Genomic DNA, 21,540 nt, shown 5'->3' on the forward strand with positions numbered 1-21,540 from the left:
GGGGGGGCATCAGGGCCATGCCCCCAAAGGTCCATAAAGGGGGCCATCATATCATTTGCCCCCCCCCCCTCAAACAACCAAAGGGCCCCCATATAGGTGTATGGGGCCCTGGCAATTATTCGATCGTCACGAGGCTCAAAAACCCACGCCCAGCTATTAATATAGCTCCCACACCGGTCTTTGAGCGTCCTACACTGACCTCTGAGGGAACTTCAGTGGCGGTCAAGCGCCCACGTTGACCGCTAAGAGCCTACATCAACCTCTGAGGCCCCACATCTGGCCTATGAGGGCCCCTAACCGGCCTCAGGAGTCCCAACCGGCGTCTGAGGGTCTCACACCGGTCTCTGGTGGCTTTATTTCTGTCTGTGGTGTCCCAAGACGAACCTTTAGGTGCCAATGAGGGCCCCGCACTGGCTGCTGAAGACCCGATGCCGGCCTCTAAGGGCCTGCATTGGCCTGTGAGGAGGGCCCATCTTGGCCTTTGAGGGCCCTCTGCTGGCCTCTGGGGTCCAACGACGGCTCATGCCGGTCTTTTAGGGCCCCACGCTGACCTCTGAGGGCCCATGTTGGCCTGTAATGACCCACATTAGCCTCTGAGAGCCCAACTCGGTCACTGATTGTCTCAAACTACTGGCCTTTGTAGTTTGCAGGCCCTGTACTGGTCTCTGAGGGCCCTAAACTGGCCTCTACGTGAAAACATACATGGGTGGGTTTCTGAAGATCAGAGGGCTCACGCAGTCTCCGGCACAGCCTTACGTTGGTCCTGATCGAGATTACTTTACGTCCTGATGGTCCCGCGCAGATTCCAGTGACGTACCCAAGGGGGGGGCCACGGGGGCCAAAGCCCCCCCCCCCCCCCTGAGCGCCGAAGGCGCTCAGGGGGCCCCTCAGGCCCCAGGATATTTTTTTTTAAACACTGGATAAAACGTCTTTTACTCAGAAGAAAAATTGATATTTAAGTTTCATTTATGTGCCCTGGGTACCCGAGGGGCCCCTGCAGTCATCCAAGGGCCCCCAGTTTCCTGGGCCCCTGGTCGCCTAGGGGGCCTCTGGTAGCCGGGGGCCTGGTCTCATGGGGCCCCTGATAGCCTGTGGCCCCTAGTCGCCTAGGGGGCCCTGGTCGCATAGGGGGCCTCTGGTCGCATGAGGCCCCTGATCGACTGGGGGCCCCTAGTTGCCTAGGGGCCCTGATAGCCCGGGGCCTGGTCGTATGGGCCCCTGATAGTCTGTGGCCCCTAGTCGCCTAGGGGGCCCTAGTCGCATGGGGGCCTCTGGTTGCATGATATTGAGGACCCTGATCGCCTGGGGGTACCTAGTCGCCCAGGGGGCCCCTGGTAGCCGGGGGGCCTGGTCGCATGGGGGCCCCTGGTTGCCTGGGGCCCCCGGTCGCCCCTAGTCGCCTTGGGCCCCTGGTAGCCTGGGATCCCCTGGTCGCCTGGGGGCCCCTGATCGCCTGAGGGCCGCTGGTCAACTAGAGGGCCCCTGGTCGCCTGGGGGCCCCTGGTAGCCGGGGGCCTGGTCGCATGGGACCCCCTGGTCGCCTGGGGGCCCCCTGGTCGCCTGGGGGCCCCTGATCGCTTTGGGGACCTGATCGCATTGGCCCTTGGTCGCCTCGAGGGCCCTGGTCGCCTGGGGCAGTGGGGCCCCTAGTCATCTGGAGGACCTGGTCGCCTGGGAACCCTTGGTCGACTGGGGGCCCCTGGTCGTCTGAAAGTACGCTTATCACCTGATTGATCCCAAATCATCTGAGTGGCTACTGGCTGCTGGATATAAGTAGTGACTGGAGTAGGCACTCATCTGAAGGAGCCAATATCTTTCACGGTGCCGGAGATATCACAGAAAAACAAAAAGGCTACCCCCCAACCTTTGCCCCAAAGGCGTCATTGGCTAACACAGGGATGTGGGTCGATTTGCAATCGCATTTCCTCCTAAGTCCTATTCCTCCAATTAATACAGTGTCCCAGAATTACCCAAACATTTATTTTCTGGCTAAAAGTACAATTGCGCTCGATTCCTAGTGAAACATATAATAGCCGCGTTTACATAGGGCTTGTTGCCAGATAGTGGAATTCCGATAACGAGACATTTATTCCCCACTATTATATTATATACCTACATATCCGGATTGGAGGATGTTCAGTAATTGAGGCGCTCGCTCATAAAATGCCGTGCGTTTCATGCACACTCCTCAAGCAAAAATATTTTTACTTTCCAAATTTCCACATTTTCTCAAGGCTTAGACCGTTACAGAGACCGTTTTAATTGACGTTGATGAAGTTGAACGCGAGAAATCACACCAAATGCTACATTAGGTTGTAAAGAACTGAATTGCGTTTTCCCACACACGTGGCGTTTTCTCACCTACGTCTGCAGGAGAGACCGGACCCACTATGCCCCCCCCCCCCCACCATCGAAAGGTTCTTCATGACTCCCGGGGGCCCCCGGGGAACCTGGGGGGCCCTATACACTGTGGGGGGCCCCTTCGAAAGCAGGTGGCCCCCTCCTGGGCGAAATCCTGGGTACGTGCCTGGCAGATTCCCTCATATTTCGACGTCGGGACCCCATGAGCCGGTGTGGGTCCTGGGGCTGGCAGAGACTGATGAAGTCCTTAGGGCTCAGGGCCAGTCTTTTTAGCAGTAAGACTAGGCAAGTTCAGTGAGCCCCAATAGAGCCGTTTCGAAGCCCCGCAGGAGTCGCGCGCGGCCCTCAGATGCCAATTTTGAAAGCTCGGAACCTGTGGGGGGTCTCCAGAGGTCGGTGTACCTACTCTCTCCCGCCGCCACACAACTAGGTATGTTACCTATATGGGTAAATGTCATAGTCTGAAAATGCTCTCTGGGTTTCACATGCTTGTTCAAAGCAAGAGGTATCTGTACTTTTCCGAATTGTTTTATAGTGGTAAGGTCATGAATCCGCGTGCCTGACCTTCCAGTATACCTATGCTACACCGATCCGTCGTCATGGTGCAGTGGGCCGACCGGTGGAAGCACCGTGGGACGGGAAATGGAACTGGTGATTTTGCCTTAAATTGTAAATTTAATTAAATTTACAATTAAATTAAATTGTAATAAATTGCCTTAAATTTCACGCAAGAATCAGATGGATGAAGCATAAGTAATGCCAACTGCGCGGCACCTCGTGAACGTAAAAAAATAGCCGATCACCCTCCCGGTGACGGATAAATGTTATGTCCCGCGAGTGTGACTTTGGCCCCCCCTTTTACTAGCGGCTGCGACCGCCAGTGAAAGATTGCTCACATTATTGAAGCTAGAATTATGAGCTGAGCCTTCATTCTTAATAATTCGATAGCGCGAGTCAACTATAAACGAAATTCACCAGCATCACACTCTAGCTCATTACGTTGGTCTACCAAAGGTCGGTCCTCTCACTTGTGGCTGCTGACGGGACAGCACAAGACACATCACCACCAGGTCACCAGCACATCACTAAAAGATCACCACAAAGTCAGTCCAAACATCCACTGGGCAGTGAGCCAGGCGCCGACTACTCGTAAGTCGCTAGCATGTATAAAAGATCAAAGGGTCGCCCTCTAAGGATGATTAGGTCACTTGCTCCGATACATTGTCAATAAAAATGACAAATTTCACCCAATCAAGCGACCTTTTGATACACAGATCCACTGCCTGAGTTCCGACCCAGATCGCTGATCACTGTTCCAGTCCCTCTGAGCGCGGTGTTCTCTCACAGTTCTGTGACGGGCACCAGTCTGCCACTGCCGTCGCCACCCGAGCTGAACCTTTCCCTGTAGTAGTACGTCGAGGTGGCCCCGACGGGCGGCGGCGGCGGCTTGCTCGGCCTCAGAGACAGCCGTGTCCGCCAGCCAAACACGTCCAGCCGCTTCCCGAGCCGGCGTCGGCTCCTCCAGACGAGCACTGCCGTCAGCGCCAGCGTCAGCGAGGCCAGAACACACGGTAGGGCGATCGTAAGCGCCATCTCCGCGGCGTCACTGCGGCTCTCACAGCCCAGCTGGCCGACCGTCAGTTCGCGCACGGGGTGCCCACGGAGGGGCGCGGGCGCGGAGCACACAGCACCCTCCGTGCTGACGTTGGCCGGCAGCTCCGCCAGCCAGCGCAGCTCGCAGTCGCACCGCCACGGGTTCTCGGAGAGGTCGGCGCGCACCGTTCGCCAGGGGTAGACGTCGGCAGGGAGGGAGGTGAGCGCGCAGCCGCGCAGGCTGAGGCGGCGCAGACGCGGCGGCGGCAAGAACACCCCCGAGGGGAGCTGCGACAGCTGCTGGTTGTCCTCCAGCAGCAGCTCCTCCAGGCTGGAGGACCCGCTGAACGCGTCAGCGTCCACGGAGCCCAGCAGATGGCACGAGCTGACGGAGAGCAGGCGCAGGCCGGGCACCAGACGCAGCGGCGCAGCGCCCAGCGAGCTCAGCGGGTTGCGGTTCAGATACAGCTCCTCCAGACTGGTCAGTGAGGCCGACAGCACGCCTTCCAGCTGGCGCAGCCCGGTCTGAGAGAGAACCAGCCGCCGCAGCTGGCCCAGACCGTCGAACGCGCCCTCCTCCAGCTGTTCCAGCCGGTTCCCCTCCAGATTCAGCTGTACCAGACCGGCCCGGGTCTGAGCCAGCTCCCCTGCGCGCAGCCGCCGCAGCTGGTTAAACGAGAGGTCCAGCGAGAGCAGCTGCGGCAGCTGCGCCAGCGCCGCGGCCGGCAGCTGCTGCAGCTGATTATCGGCCAGTCTCAGTCGGCGCAGACTGACGGCGCCGGCCACACTCGCCGCCGGCAGCCACTGCAACTGGTTCTCGGCCAGATTGAGCTCCTCCAGCAGCGACACCGGCTCCAGCAGGCCGGCCGGCAGCTCCTGCAGCTGATTACCGCTGAGATCCAGCACGCGCAGCTGGAGCAGCCCCTGCAGCTCGCTGCCCTCCAGCTGCGCCAGCCGGTTGTTACCCAGTCGCAGCTCGTGCAGTCGGCCCTGCTGCGCGAAACTGCCCGGTTCCACGCTCTCTAGCCGGTTATCGCTCAGGTCCAGGTGCTCGAGTTCCTTATAGGAGGAGACCATCATGCTGCGATCCAGTCTGAGGATGCCGTTCTTGGCCAGCAGCAGTGTCCGCAGGCGCGGGTTCAGAGAGATGGGGAAGCTGTCCAGCTGGGCGCCGGAGCAGTCGGCCTGCAGGGCGGTGTCGTCACAGACGCAGCGCGGCGGACAGAGCCCGGCGGAGAGGGACAGCAGCGCCGCCAACGGCAGCAGTCCGACCCAGACGGGAGCAGGCATCACACCGCCCCGCAGCGCGCCTGGGAAACACAGATGGGACAGCGTCAGTTGGGGATAGAGCAGTGCGACACATATGCTGGAGCCATTGAAGCACGGTCTTTGGGTGTCATTGCCACCGACAAACCCCGTAATTCTTGTAAATATAGGATGATAAGGGAAAGTGAAAATTGCATAGAACCCTCTGTTGGTCACCTAAGATCACACTTATGCTAGCCGTCGACAGACCTTTGTACTTGAAGTACCTCCATAGTCATATCTCAGACACGCTACATTCGTCTCTTTCCCTTATAGCTACTGACGTGGGATCATTCGTGCCGCTATCGGATATAGGCCGATAAAGAACCGTCGGCAGCCTTCCATTTCGAGAGTGCTGAGTCCGCCGCTGCTGTCAATGCAGGATTCTGTCGCGTCAACGAGTTCCTTTCGTCCGCGGCATCGGTTTCATTCAGGGGCGCAGCGGGATGCAGTCCCACATACTGCGCGGTTTGTATGGACCCAAAAAACTCGGCTTCCACGTCTCATTGGGTTCGTCGCTATGTTTGATGCTCCAGCTTGGATCGATGGAGCATCAAACATGCTCCATCAGTTCAAACATCAGTTCTTAGGCATTATGTTACACCGCAGGAGCATACTGCAATAGAATGGGGGTTTGGCGCTTTTTGCAGGCTCATGCTGTAATGAAGTGATTTTTGTGTTCACCCTCTCTATCAAAGCCTGATTAGAGTAGATTAGAGTGACACCTGCATGACAAGAGCCGCACCACTCGGAGTTTTTACATTGGTTCCTCGTACTCTTGTTGTCCTCTATCCTGTATAAAAACTCCGGAGTGTTGATTGTGCCGACACGAGGTCGTCCGCGGGACGGAATGTGATCACCATCGACCGGGACAGACCGACAGCGGCGACCACCGGCAGGATGGATGGTGTTTTCAGCACGGCTCCGCGCTGTCTAATCGAAGACATAGCTCACCTTGGTGCCGGGACGACTGTGCAACGCTACAATATTAACGTTAATGGCACTGCCTGATCGAGGCTGGTAGTTGGGATAATTAGACTGCTGGGTAAGCACTGCTGTGACCTGCAGATAATGCTGACGCCACCGCTTTTTACCAGATGTGTAAATGAGCTAATGCAGAGCTAATTTAATCGTGAATTACTTCGTTTTTGGTGAAGTATGGCACCTAAAAACAACAACAACAACTAAGGTACATAATTATACCTACGTCTTTTACAAAGTTAGCCGTATTGTGTCCGCCGGCCAAGTTTGAAGTTTTTATTCCTATGGTGGTTTGTGTGTTAACTGAAAAGTCTTTAGACAATTACATGTTCACAGGAGTTTTATATTACAGAAGGATGACTCAGCTCATGCCGTACAATGGCCACGATTGCAATTTTCACTCTGTTTCGGAGCTTCCATGAAGGTGCTAAGAAAGATAGCAGTTTTAAATGCCAAATGAACAGATTGAACCAGCCAGAATCGCTATGCTTTGGGGAGGATAAATGAACCATGTGTACGTAAATGATTATTATGCTCTCAGATTAAGGGAAACACCAAATAATCTATTCAAAAGCTACGGTAACCTTCTCAATAAAATTGAGGAGTTAAATAAAAAATAAAACTCAAATAGGTAACATAAAGCTAAAAAAAAAAAAAATCATTCCTCGGTAGAGCTCTTAATAATTCATTGATCAGTTAAACCATTAACCAGCCTCCCTGAGAAATGAGACGTGCTGGTTAACGCTGCATTCTGACATTCGAAATTGGGTGTGGACCTTACTTGTTCTATGCTAAACTGCTGGTTAAGACACATTGCTGGTTAGAAGGTTTTAGTTTCGCGGCTCTCGGGAGGGTCGGAAGGAGAGGTGTCCACTGTCCGTGTCCAGTCATGATAGTCTCACAGAGGCATTGTTTCATGGACACGTGAGCGGCTGGAATGCGCCAGTATTAGCATACAATGTGCATGTCGTCAACACGTGCACTGCACCGCCGGAGCCGTGTTCACCAGCCACACTGCGGCGTTCAAGGAATTAGCTGACGTGACGGATTCTGTGAGCAGGACATGCTAACGACAGTAGTTGACAACAAGGCCAAGCCCAGCTGTGACAGACGTGGCCCTCCACCCAACTCATGTGCATTTGGGTTCATGACAGCCAGCGATGCACATACTCGTATCGACCCCGTCTCACATATCCAAACGTTTGGAAACCGTTTTTCGACCACTTGAAATCTAATGATTTTTTTCGATAGATGGCCTTATGGGCTGCTACGTGAGTACGACCAGTACGACCTAGGTATATGATCACGATATATCACACGATCTAGGTACATTTACCTATATCCTATCTATACGAGAGTAACAATGGATTTCCTATTTTCTGTCTGAAGCCCGTGCACTTCTTTCGTTGTTTCGGTTCCGTGCCGCCTGGTGCCGTAAATGTTCTGCTACCTCCCGTCCTTCCTATCAGACGTCTTATTCAGCCGGTGGCAGTCAGAGACGGTGGGTGGTAGTGGGACAGCACGCGAGCCCCGCATTAGCCCAAATACACACACCTACACCCACTCACACTCACATCAGCACACCCACACATACATACAGAGAGAAGGACCGAGCTACCCTCGACTCTGTCAGACAGCTTGTTGTAGGAGGTGCAGATGAAAAGGCTCGGCCTTCGTCCACAGTGAACGAGGGGGATGAAAACCAGCTCAGTCGTCCTTGGCTCACGCTGTAAAACATCGTTTATTGCAGCTGTGCTGATAGATTCTTGTGTGTGTAAGGACATAAAGTCAATCGTCATTTGAGACAGCTTTTGCTCTTATCACACTAGCAGAAAACATGCCCTGGTATTCAGTTAGGATCAGTGTTGCTTGCTACATCTGCAATATTGACGACAACTTTTCAAAGTCAGATGATTCATGGTTGCTATGGAAGCGTTACATACAACAAATTAACAATCAAATAGTTACACAAGAACAGATATTCCATCCAAGCGTTTTCCTTGAGCACGCTGTCAGCGAGGACAATCATCATCCCATAACTGCAAATGATTGCATTCTAGTGCCACTGCTGCAGTACTCGTAAACAATGAGCTGATGGACAACCGAAACCTGAATTGCAGCATGGTGCTCGCAAAGCAGCAGCTCTTCTGTGTGTTCTGCGTTCGAAGCCTGGTCTCCTGCTCCACAGCCACTGCTGACGGGGATTTTGTTTATTTGTTTATTTATTTCATAACAACCACAGGCCGAGGCCCACATTAAGGCTGCAGTCGCAATAAAATTTCCCATCCCACCCCCTCAGGCATTCAACCCGCTCTGCCCTCCCCCTAGACACATACAATCCCCTCCCACATAAAGTAAATAAAGTAAAAGGGGATGGTAGGACGAGGGGAGGGGAGGGAAAGGAGAAAAGGGGGAGGGGAGGATTTCAGCGTCCCGCCACAGATCGGCGCCGGGTCGGGATTAATGGTCCACTCGTCGGACCGGAACCACTCGCGCCGTCAAACCGACCCTCTATTGTGTGCGTCTGTGATTAACTATCCGATCAGACGGCAGCCTGCGTTATACAGCCGACACACGCAAATCGGAAACGGGAGGCTGGGGAGGTAGGCTGGCGGGTGGCCGACTTACATTGATTATCGGTGGACATTGGCTATATGATATATGTAGATGTCGGATCGGACCGGCTGAACAAAGTCATCACAACTATTATCATATCATTCGACTGACTTCTATGCCTCTATCCACATTAACCGGATTTTGTTGTATGTATTATGCTTTTGTAATGCTCGGCTTTCATATTCCCATTCGAGCATCGTCTACAGGTCCCCAAGCTTACCCTCCACCCTGGTTCGTAGACGGACGAATGCCTCTCTATCTCCTGCTTCATTGACAGGCCCGTGCCGATCAGTTTTGTGACACTGCCAACAGCGATTCGCTCACCTCGATTGGCATAAAAGACTGGTGACATAACGTACTGTCATATTGCACATGCAGCATATACCGTGTAAATTGCAAACATTCTTCTTATTGTAGATTTGGTCATTTAGTCTTGTTCAGGATGTGTTATGTACAATTCTAAGTACCTATTTGATCAATGCAACGCAAATAACATTGTTATGTCGCGAAAGGAATTCCACAATATGATGCCTATTGCAGAAAATGTATGTCCAATGGTCGTCCTAAGGCATTTTTTCGACCCTCCGTCCAAAAATGTTCATTGTTCAAGCCAGCCATTTGTCCAAGACTTTCCATAAATTATACAATAATTAACACCAACCATTGTCATTTTATTTGCTTTTAATGTACCAACACCAGCCCGAAAATGTTTATCATATCGAGCGCTGAGGTGGGCTTTCTTTTCGCCAATATATGCTACACACGATTACTTTATATACCTATAAAAAACTAGCATGTGAGGTGTAGCATGTGATTGTCCAATGTTGTCCAAGGCCTGCTGCCTTTGTCAAACCAGGTTCCGAAGTGGACATTGGAAAAACGGAATTCCGAAGGTCCAAGTTCCGATTGGCACCACCAGTCCACAATCATGCTTTGATGATGCTTTGATAAAGAGTGCTGCCGTGCAGCTTCATTACTGTGCTGATATTCACGACATGTGGTAAGTAACATTTTTTAATCTCTAAATTGTCCCAAACAATGCAGGATCCACTTTATCGTGCATACCATCAAAAACTGTACGGCATGCCTACATTTTAACTTGTGACTCACAGCCCTTTACAGTGGTATCAGGACTCGGAATGCAGTTTTTGGATGCAGTCACCGGTTTTATTTTAGTCACTATCGGTCAGTTGCTTGTCGCATGAAGTTCCCAGTCGGTTACTAAGCGCCGAGCCCCCCCCCCCCCCCCTGTGCGACAGGATTCCTCCTTGTGCGACATGCACCCCCCCCCTCTTGAGCTACATGTAGTCCCTCCTTGTGCGACATATCTCCTCCACCTACCTCATAGACCCGACCGCGGTGAGCCGGCGGTATCGTGGGGCGGCTGGACAGCGGATTGTGTCCGATACGGGCTCAGGTCCCGGGAACAGCGGTACCTATACAAAGCAGGGTCGGCAGCCGGGGACCGGTCGTGATCGTTGTGCATCGAACGAGCACAGCTCACCCGGCATAGGCACAGGAGTCGCGGTGACTGGGCTTGTGAACTGGCGAATACCTAAAGCTGGTTGAGTTGATTGAGAATCATCCCCACCCCTAGCTAAATATTGCGTCGAAATTATAACTAGTTCCGTTCTTATTATTACCAGTAAAACGCCTGTTGGACGAAGAACGAGCGAGCGAGATAGTGAGCCCTGCACGTGCAGAAGGGCGAGAGGGTACTTCCAACGGGCTTGTGCAAAGCACCCTTCTAACCGGTCGCTAGCGGTGTACCAAATTTGAACGCAATCGGCCCAGCCGTTCCTGAGATCTGGAAGCGGCATTCTGCACGTGCGCACGTGCAAACGGGGTCCAAAATGACTTTTGCACGGCACCCTACTAACTGGTCCCCAACCGTGTACCAAATTTGAGCGCAATCGGCCCAGCCGTTCTCGAGATCTGGAAACGCCCCCTGCACGTGCGCACGTGCAGTAGCACCCTAACCGCAACACATGAGAATGCATTGGCTGGTGGGTGCCTACCTGTATGCCAAGTTTCAGCGAAATCGCCCCAGTAATTACCGAGTTACTGAAATGGGAACAAATTTGGCACCTCTTATTGTTGTATTTTGCACGTGCAGTGGGGGTCACTCACATAGATGAAGAGTATCCGACCTTTGGTAGAAGGGATGCAGCTACCCTATAAAAATGACCGCAAGACAATCGCTCAAGCCGCTGCTGAGATATGGGCCTCTCAAAATCATTACTTTTGCAAAACTGCTTGAACACCCTTGACTTTTCACGTGGCACGTGCCACGGCGGTCACTGAGATGCAAACTGAGATGTATCAAAAGTAGTTAATTACGGGGTAGAAGGGATGGGGCTACCCAGCAAAAAAGACCGCAGGCCATTCGGTCCAGCGGTTGCTGAGATATAAGCCTCTCAAAAGCGTTACAGGCCGGGCCGGGCCGGGCCGCTCATACTGAGATTTTTCCGTTATATTGAAAAGACTTCGCTTCGCTCGCTGCGCTCGCTCGCTCGTAATTACACAATGTACATTACACATGTGCAATGCATGTATGCTAAACAACTTTTCAATAATATGTGAGTTCATAAATATAGTAATCTGATGAAGATGCGGCTGGTACAGTAACTGCTGGTGCCGGTACACTGTAAACCAAATCTACAAGTTGGCTCCTTGTTACAAGTTTAGTTCCAATTCGCATAGGCGTCACCTTGTCGATACCTTGTCGATTCACCAACCCCAGGCTTGTTGGCCATCAAACTAACAGTTTGTCTACAAGTTTGGTTCCAATTCGCATAGGCGTCACCTTGTCGATACCTTGTCGATTCACCAACCCCAGGCTTGTTGGCCAACAAACTAACAGTTTGTCTACAAGTTTGGTTCCAATTCGCATAGGCGTCACCTTGTTGAGTACTAGTCTGGGCCTTGTGGACCTACCAACTTCTGGATAGGCATAGTCGTTTCCTTGTCGGTTCACCAATCCCTGGTTTGTTGATGAACTAGCCTAGCCTTTGACTGGGCATTGCTAGCTTACAAATTGTCAACAAGTAAGTGTACTAACACTCTGTTCGAACTTGCTCTTCCTTACAATCGCTTTGTTTGCGTTGATACTTGATAACCTTAAGAACTTACGATTCGCGTTCGTTTTCAATTGCCACGATACTGATTCAGGAAATATTTTCTATACGGACAGGTTATTTTTTGGCTGGAAGTGGTGCACAAAACCATGACTGGCATCAGTTATTGCTCATGCTCAAAGGCTTGCGCTGACAAGAAACGAAATACTGATGGGTTATATAATTTATGAATGTGAATAAATGCATACAACACATCCATTCGGAAGTTTCTGGAAGCATTAGTATTTATTACGGTCACGTAATTAATACTATTGACTGGAGACAATTCCGAAAATTATATGTGGAAGAACATGGTTTTGTGCACCGCATCAAGCCAGAAGTATAACATGCCCGTATGACGAATATTTCCTGAACATTAAGCATAACAATCATGGCAGTTGCACGATCACGCAGATAATTCGAATAAATCATGATCGCCAACCAGATTAGCTTTTACAGCCCATATATGTCCATCAGTTAAGTTAAAAATACAAAGAGTTGAATTAAAGGCAAATAAATGTATTTATATAAAAAAAAACACCGACCGCAAAACATCTGCTCACATGTGCATGCACAGGTCTGGTCCACTTACATTGCGCGCGCAGGGGAAGGGAGGCGTCTCGACCGCGGGTATAGGCACGATTAGTGCGTCCCGCAGGCCAGAGGGGGCCTCACTCACAGTACGAACACGCAGTTTACAGATTTCACTTTTTACTGCACAAATGCTGGAACAGCCCTCGTCGCTGCTCCAGGCTGCACGGCGGCCGCGCGACAACTGCTGGTTCGAAACCGCCGCGCCGGGGCCCGCTAACGGCTGGCGGCGACCGCTGATTGGTCCGCCAAGTCCGCGCAGCTGACCATGTGTATGCTGACCAGCTGACCAGTACAAGTTAGGCGCCGGTTAAATAACCATGCGGCAACAAGTTTCCAAAACTGGTTAAGAAACAAACGTTGAAACAAATGTAGAGTTGGTCTGGATACTGAGAAGTTGGTGTGCATAGTAACTATTGACTCGTAGTTGTCACCTGACAAGCAATGCACCAGACAACGGCTTGTTTAAAAAGTATCAGTTGGTAAGCATACCAAGAGATTATTGGTTATATTACACAAGACTTGTCAATTTGGTTTACAGTGTATTCCCATTGATCAAATCCGAGTGTCTGCCACCTCACCTGCTCTACAAGCTCAACATAAGCTCCCCCGCTTCCCTCCCGGTGCAGAGAGCAGGTCACGTGACCCGGCGCCCCGGGCGAGTCCGGAAGTCTCCGAGGGCCCTCGAGAGGTCCTCCCGCAGTGGAGAGCTGAGCGCGGGGTGCGGCGACCTGTCTGGAGTCGACGCGATCAAAGCGAGCCGACAGTCCGTGCGTGTGAAGGAGGGCTCCCTCGAGCACCTCTCGGGCCCGGTCCGCACTATCTGTGCGTCAATTGCTCCAGGCGCGTCGGTGGGGGAGGGGGGGGGGGAGCATAGTAGAAATTCGGCGCTATGAAGAATTGAGTTAAATAGATGCGAGGTCGCCAAACAATGACAGGAGGGGGCAGAATGTCAGACGGCTGCAGACTCAGAAAATACCTGTCTCGTGATTTGAGAAGAGTGTACGCGAGTGTATGTAATAGTGCGCCAGTCAACAATAAATTAATGTTGTTCTAAGGAGGTATTAATGCGTCATCATAAGCTTTCATATTATGCTAAATACTCAACAGTCATCAGTTTTTCCTAATCCTTCCGAATATGAACGGATAAACGGCATCGTATTGTAGCAGATGTCAGCACAAGATCGAGCCATTAATCGTCGCCCGAGCCGCTTAGAGGAGCTGTTCTATATATAGGTATTATCAACCGAGATGGCTCATCGTTAAAAGCCGTTTAGGCGATGATTTTTGGACCACCACTTAAATAGACTTAATCCGGCTTCAGCAATAGATATCAGATGCCCGATATCGGGTTGATGCTGTATGGTGTGCAATTGTGCATGATGCAAGTCCTAAGAGGAAAAACCCTCGGGATTACGAAAGAATCAGAGCTCGACAAAAGTAAAGCACTGAAATATCAACAGTAGATAATCATACCTGCAGGGGCTGCTCAAATACAAGTACTATAAAACTTTAATATCAGTAAATATGAATACAAGCTCAAAGCAAGACTGTTGTCAGACTCTCTCTGGTTACGCCACACTGTAAACTCATTTCAACAAACGTGTGTTACTTTTACAAGGAAAATTATTTAGCGCAAATCCCCGCACCCTTTGCCATGTCATCGAACGACCCTATTGTTTGTCATGGTAGTTTTTCTTACAACCCACTCACATGTAGTTCGTTAGACTAGCTACCAAAGTTTGCTTTGTCATTGTTGTGTGAACGACTGTTTTCCTAGTTATAATCATGCGGCTACCAGGTAAAGACCTGCGTATGTTTCCATTTAACAGGGCTGAGCCGTGTACTTGTTAAGTCAAATCAATGCAAATCTTAGTAAGCATAGTAATGTCTACGTGCAGCAAACCTGTACTTGTAAGCAATCTACTAGTCTCAGGTTTGTAACGTTTTACAAAGACCTCCCTTGTATTCGTCAGTTTTCTCCACAAATCGCAGGTCGCCGCTCTGCAGTCTCATTATTACAGCAAAACAGCATTACTGAAAGTAGGTCATGTATTTAAAATGGTACATACACATTACACACACAATGTTGATAACACTCATGACCCATGGGGGCAAGGGCAATAGCGCATGCGAAAAAGCAATGAGCGTCATCACTTACCGAGTACACTGTACCCATTCAAATCTAAGGGGCATTCAAATTCATTAGCCCCTTGGAATTCAGGTGCTTTTTTATTTTTAGAATTCTTGAGTTTCTGCAGTTTGCTGTCTTCAGTGTAGCGACCCTTGCTTGCAAGCTAGAGCTTTCGCTCCTGATGAAAGCCTGAAAGAAAGCATCGCTATATTATAGCATATGCAGAACAATATGGCCTGGAGCAGAACACATTGTGCTTGCTTCCATACATCACGCACTTATTTAGCAAATTTCTCTGATTCAATCTGCATTACTATCAGTTGAAAGACATACATTTCATTAAAAAATGACAAAAACGACCGAACACTGTTATCACCTACCATTTTCACGGAAGTGCGCAGGAGGCCACATCACTGCACGGCGGTTGGCGCGCAACTGAAACTTTCAAATGAAACGGCCGGAAACGTTTTTGGCGCCACCTATAAACAAGTAACAGCTTTGTATATGTTACTACTAACACGTCTAACTAGCGTAACTAAGTCCGTGTTGCAAAGGTGTAGCTGATACCTTTGACAAGGACATAGATTACATAAGTATGTATCAGTATTGTTGCAATGGTGTAGCTGGTTCTTTCGACAAGGATATAAATTACAAATCATAAGCAAATCTATGTTCCATATTACGAATAAGACCCTGGTAGTTTTCACAATAGCCTCCATAATCCTCGTCAATTTTATGAATGGTCGACTGGGTGCTGGGGCTGATACTAATATTTGCCCTGTTGAATTCAACCAACTATGACAAGATATTCGTCGTTCGACATAACCTTTATTAGTATTTTTGACAAACGCTCGTTGTACGACAACCCCTTGTCAAAATGAGTTTACAGTGCAGTACAAAAAGGCAACGCTACAAAGTGCACCCTACAACCAGCACCTTGTCTTCTGCTCTGCAGTCCAGTACTACATAGAAATGTAGCCGATCGTACATAATGCTTCATTAATCATGTACCGTCCTCGTTCACATCGTACTCTAGCTGTTCCGTTCGACAGCCTGAGCTACTCGGCCGTTTGCAATGCCTCGAGCAGGGCAACCGTGTCGTGGACTTATCAGGCCGCTCTCGGCTCAAAGATGGGCGATATCCGTTACCCCGATACCATCAGTATTCAGTGCGTGATGTCGAGGAGCTGCGTCGCTCCCGCCGGCCTGCCCGATCAGTTCAGCCATCAAGGTCGGCGCGTGCGTAGGACGGCCGTAGGGATCGGGTCTTGTTTGGAGACCGAGGGTCTGTTCGACAGGAGCCTGCAGCGTGACCTCTCGATGTCACGGTCCCATTGACAGAGAAATAGTGAATACCCATCGAGAAATCACCTTCCGCCGCCGTCCACCGTCCACCGTCCACCGTCCACCGTCCACCGTCCACCGTCCACCGTCCACCGTCCACCGTCCACCGTCCATCGTCCACCGTCCACCGTCCACCGTCCACCGCGTGCATTTACAAGTAGTGTGAAGTGCTCGGTATGTCACTTTAGCCGTGTCCTTCCCATGTTGCCTGACAGTTACGTAGGAGAGTCATTAATCGCTGGATTAACCAGATAGACCTCATGATTTCACAGCATTTGCATGACAAAGCTTACATCGGATCCCCCCGAGGCACGCCATGAATTGTGAACAATGTAAGTGGGTGTCTCAGATCTGTTAAGGCTTTTGTATTTCATAAATACTGATAACATTTTCATCAAACTGGTAAAACGTTACAGCATAATTTATGCAGGGTAAGGTATATAATTACCCGTTAAACCCCTACAGTCGTCACTGTATGTGTAAATCTCTGGACAAGTTTGACGTGATATATAAACAGAGGTAACAGGTGATATATGTAAGCTTGCTAATCTTGGAAGCTGCTATGCCGTGCCTTAAATCGCACCTTCAAAAAAGTTAATGAATTGGCATAAAAGCGATGTCCCGAGGCTCGGAAAGATCAACCAAATTTCACCGAAAAATGTTTACTGATTTTCAAGACATCAGACTTTTACCTTTCTTTACTTTTTGGGGCATCCGCTGTTCCTAGCGACTTAGGTATTTGGAAGCAATAATTTGGCAGTCTCGAAGTGCGGCAGACGTTACGCGCAAAACAGTATATACCACCACGTTGTAACGATGGCTTTAGTGTAAGATTTAAAAATCGTTAGATCTCCGCTGACGTCACAAATTCTAAGGCGGCATTCAAATGCATTGGCCTCTTAGAATCTGAAAACTGTAAGTTTGAAATTAAATATCTACGAATTAAAGCAATTCTCGATGTCGTGCGATGTTGTGTGAGTGCCCAAACCGGTAAGTGCAAGCCAGGTACCCCAATTTGGCTATCTCAACTCAAAAGTAATGTTAAGAGAGAGAGAGAGAGAGAGAGAGAGAGAGAGAAGAGAGAGAGAGAGAGAGAGAGGAGAGAGAGAGAGAGAGAGAGAGAGAGGAGAGAGAGAGAGAGAGAGAGAGAGATCCCTTTATTAGCAGACTCTAGGTCCATAAAGAATCATGAGAGGTCATAAGACCCTCAACTTAAAGGGACCCTCCCACCTTAACATTAGATTTGAGTTGAGATAGCCAAAATGGGGTCCCTGGCTCACAATTACCGGTTTCGGCACTCACAACATCGAGAAATGCCTTAAATCTGAAATATTGAATTTCAAAATTGCAGCATTTTGATTCAGAGGGGCTAATGCTTAGGAATACCCCTCTGAATGTGTGACGTCAGCGCAGAGATCTAACGATTTTTAAATGTTTGACTAAAACGTTTTGTAGCACGCGGTGTGATATATGCTATTTGCGCGCAACATCTGCCGCAAACGCCGCACTTCTAAAATAAAGTCGCTAGAAACAGCGGATCCCAAAAAAGTAAACAAAAGTAAAAGTCTAATATCTTGAAAACCGGTGAATATTTTTCGGTGAAATTTGGTAGATATTCGTTTTCGCTCTTTCTGAACCGAGCGACATCACTTTCATGCCAATTCATAAACTTTTTTGAAGGTGGGAGGGTCCCTTTAAATACAGACATTGCCGCCATGCCTTCCTTATCGAGGAAGTCACAGCCAGGTCACTGTTGAACAATGTAAATATGATTTGATTAGAGGAACACTGAAGGCGCGTCATAAAGTTCCACACTGATTTTCGGCACAAGGCATCAAAGCCGGGCAAGCATTCTTGAACGAACATGTTCGAAGCACTGCAGAACCTGTCGTAGCCAAATAACGTCCTAGCAGCATTGTTAAAACACACTTTAAATTTCTTCAGAACAGACACATGAAACGAGTGCCACAAATGCATGCCACTGACATTTGAACAATAGGCATCATACAAATATTTCTTAACCGAGTATGAACATATGGCAAATTTGCGACTGATCGTATTAGCACGGCAACAAAGATTACGATATTGCTGTCGGATTTCTAAGTCATCGACTCTAGAGCCCACATTGCTGAGTTGATACCCAAGATACTTGTAAGAGTCAACGAATTTCAAAGCACAGCCACCAAGCGAGATAGTAAGAACATAGAGATCACGAAATAACTTAGGACATATTTTCATGCAAACAGTCTTTCTAGTGTTGAATTTGATATCATGCTCAATTGTATATCACAGACATTCAACATTTTCTGCAGTCCATATGATGAAGGGGATAGCAGGACCATGTCATCAGCATAATATAAATGATTTACACTACCTTGAAAATGACACCCAACACCACTCCGATCAAGAAGCGTCGATAGACCATCAGTGTACGCATTAAACAGATATGGAGATAATATCCCACCTTGCCTTACCCCGTTTGTCACCGTAAACCCTTCGGATAACAAGCCACCCCATAAAACATAAAATTGTTGAGTCTCGTACCACGAAGAAAGAAACTTCACAAGACTCACATCAATTTTCCTCTCTAGAAGTATAGCAAATAACTTCCAGTGGTTGACTCGGTCAAAAGCCTTCCGTGCATCGAGAAAGCATACAAATACCGGACTTCTATTTCGCAGATAATAGTCACTTATTTCTTAAGGTGGGATGGTCACTTAAGGTGGGATGGTCACTTTATAACGCCACACTGATTTTCGTTGAAACACTATGCAGTGCAAAAATAGCAGGTCACGCCAGCCGTGAATGTAAGAGCGAGGATGAAAAGGTACGACAGTGAAGTGACCTGGCGCAAGTTGCATTTAGGAGTGCCAGTATAATGGCCGAAAATGATAGCAGCGGACACATCATGTGCACATTGTGACATTCCATCCGTGACATGTACTATACATTGTGCATTGTGCAAGCATTAGCTGATTATATTGCAGGTTATATATACACCTGAACGAAAGGAATATTATTTCAGTGAATGCTGACTGCTGAGCCAGTGTAAGTGGTCTATAATTGAGCTGGAACTGGCTCAGCCAAAGTCCCGATTGAAACCAGAGGCTACTCCAAAACAGCCTATTGTGTTCAGCTGTCCTCCTGAGGATTAAAGATTAAAGGATTAAAGAGGAATATTAAACATTGGAACCCTGGTTACTGACATCAAATGTTGACATATTAACAAATGGGGAATGCTAATGTTGTGAGCTTGGCTAGGAAAAAACGTATAAACCGAGGTGACATGCTGGTTGAAGTTAAAAAGAAGGTACAACTCACCTTACAGTTATCCGCGACCACCTTCATCTCACGTCAGCTCTCTCGCCCTCTCCGTCAGCACCCCGTCCCACCACACTGGTCACACTGGGGCTCACATTTTCCCAGTGCTCTGCCGCACGAGGTCCGTGCCCTCCCCGCACTCCCCCCTCGGCGGCGCGGCCGTCACTGGCCCGTGTTCGAGCAGCCGCCGGCCTCCGCTGCAAGCCCAGCGCCCAGTGTCGTCACGGTCCCGTCGGCCAATCAGGGGCGGCGGTGGGTGATAAAGTTAAGTGGAAGCTCCAAACACCGAATTTGAGCTGACAATTGACCAAGTCTTATACTTCAGTTTGCTTGTGGTATGCTTGTCAATCTTGGGTGAAAACCGTCGAGAAGGTCAGTGATGCTGCGGATAACCGATGGCTCTGATCTTACTCGTACCATGAGTTACGATCTCCGTAAGCCTAGGCTGATCCCTATTTGTCAGCACAGTCAATTCGACAGCCGGCAAACGTGAGGTTTGCTGATGCCACGTTTAATGCATGACACTTCTTGAATGTACTGTGTTGGAAACTGACAGTCGTGATGTATTAACTCGTCACTGTCGACACCCTGGAATGCCAAAAGTGCAGATACAAGTCTTCGGATTACAGTTGGAAGGATGAGGATCTTTGTGTCGTGTGGTTCACTGGCGGTCGCAGCCGCTAGCAAAAGGGGGGGCCAAAGTCACACTCGCGGGACATAACATTTATCCATCACCGGGAGGGGGGGGGGGGTGATCGGCTAATTTTTTACGTCCACGAGGCGCCGCACAGTTGGCATTACTTATGCTTCATCCATCTCATTCTTGCGTGAAATCTTTGAGCTCAATTTAAGGCAAAATCAACGGTTCCATTTACCGTCTCACGGTGTGCCCACCGGTCGGGCCGCTGCACCGTCCATGACGACGGATCGGTGTAGCATAGGTATACTGGAAGGTTAGGCACGCGGATTCATGATCTTACCACTATAAAACAATTCGGAAAAGTGCAGATACATCTTGCTAAAAAGTACAGATACCTCTTGCTTTGAACAAGCATGTGAAACCCAGAGAGCATTTTTAGACTATGACATTTACCCATATAGGTACCTAGTTGTGTGGCGGCGGGAGAGAGTAGGTACACCGGCCTCTGGAGACCCCCACAGGTTCCGAGCTTTCATGGAATTGGCATCTGAGGGCCGCGCGCGACTCCTGCGGGGCTTCGCAACGGCTCTGTTGGGGCTCACTCAACCTGCCTAGTCCTACTGCTAAAAAGACTGGCCCTGAGCCCTAAGGACTTCATCAGTCTCTGCCAGCCCCAGGACCCACACCGGCTCATGGGGTCCCGACCTCGAAATATGAGGGAATCAGCGCGGGACCATCAGGACGTAAAGCAATCTCGATCAGGACCAACGTAAGGCTGTGCCGGAGACTGCGTGAGCCCTCTGATCTTCGGAAACCCACCCATGTATGTTTTCATGTAGAGACTAGTTTAGGGCCCTCAGAGACCAGTACAGGGCCTGCAAACTACAAAGGCCAGTAGTTTGAGACCATCAGAGACCGAGTTGGGCTCTCAGAGGCTAATGTGGGTCCTTACTCATTACAGGCCAGCATGGGCCCTCAGAGGTCAGCGTGGGGCCCTAAAAGACCGGCATGAGCCGTCGTTGGACCCCAGAGGCCAGCAGAGGGCCCTCAAAGGCCAAGATGGGCCCTCCTCAGAGGCCAATGCAGACCCTTAGAGGCCGGCATCGGGTCTTCAGCAGCCAGTGCGGGGCCCTTATTGGCACCTAAAGGTTCGTCTTGGGACACCAGAGACAGAAATAAGGCCACCAGAGACCGGTGTGAGACCCTCAGACGCCGGTTGGGACCCCTGAGGCCGGTTAGGGGCCCTCATAGGCCAGATGTGGGGCCTCAGAGGTTGATGTAGGCTCTTAGCGGTCAACGTGGGCGCTTGACCGCCACTGAAGTTCCCTCAGAGGTCAGTGTAGGACGTTCAAAGACCGGTGTGGGAGCTATATTGATAGCTGGGCGTGTTTTTTTTTAGCCTCGTGACGATCGAATAATTGCCAGGGCCCACACTACTATATGGGGGCCCATTGGTTGTTTGAGGGGGGGGGGGCAAATGATATGATGGCCCCCTTTATTGACCTTTGGGGGCATGGCCCTGATGCCCCCCCCCGGCC

General features: G+C 49.9%; 1 protein-coding gene across 1 annotated transcript in view; it reads right to left on the bottom strand.

The window, feature by feature from the left end:
• LOC122380303 (TLR4 interactor with leucine rich repeats-like) overlaps positions 1-19,626 on the bottom strand; it is a 44,496-nt gene extending 24,870 nt beyond the window's left edge. The window contains exons 1-2 of the mRNA XM_043363352.1: positions 19,363-19,626; positions 3,252-5,264 (exon numbers count right to left, since the gene is read on the bottom strand). Coding sequence (XP_043219287.1) covers positions 3,703-5,244 — 1,542 coding nt within the window. The 5' untranslated portion in view covers positions 5,245-5,264; positions 19,363-19,626 and the 3' untranslated portion in view covers positions 3,252-3,702. The remainder of the gene's footprint in view (positions 1-3,251; positions 5,265-19,362) is intronic.
• Between the last annotated feature and the right edge of the window lie 1,914 nt (positions 19,627-21,540).

The sequence above is a fragment of the Amphibalanus amphitrite genome, unplaced genomic scaffold (assembly GCF_019059575.1).
Source record: "Amphibalanus amphitrite isolate SeventyFive unplaced genomic scaffold, NRLGWU_Aamphi_draft 000096F_arrow, whole genome shotgun sequence".
Lineage (NCBI taxonomy): Eukaryota > Metazoa > Arthropoda > Thecostraca > Balanomorpha > Balanidae > Amphibalanus > Amphibalanus amphitrite.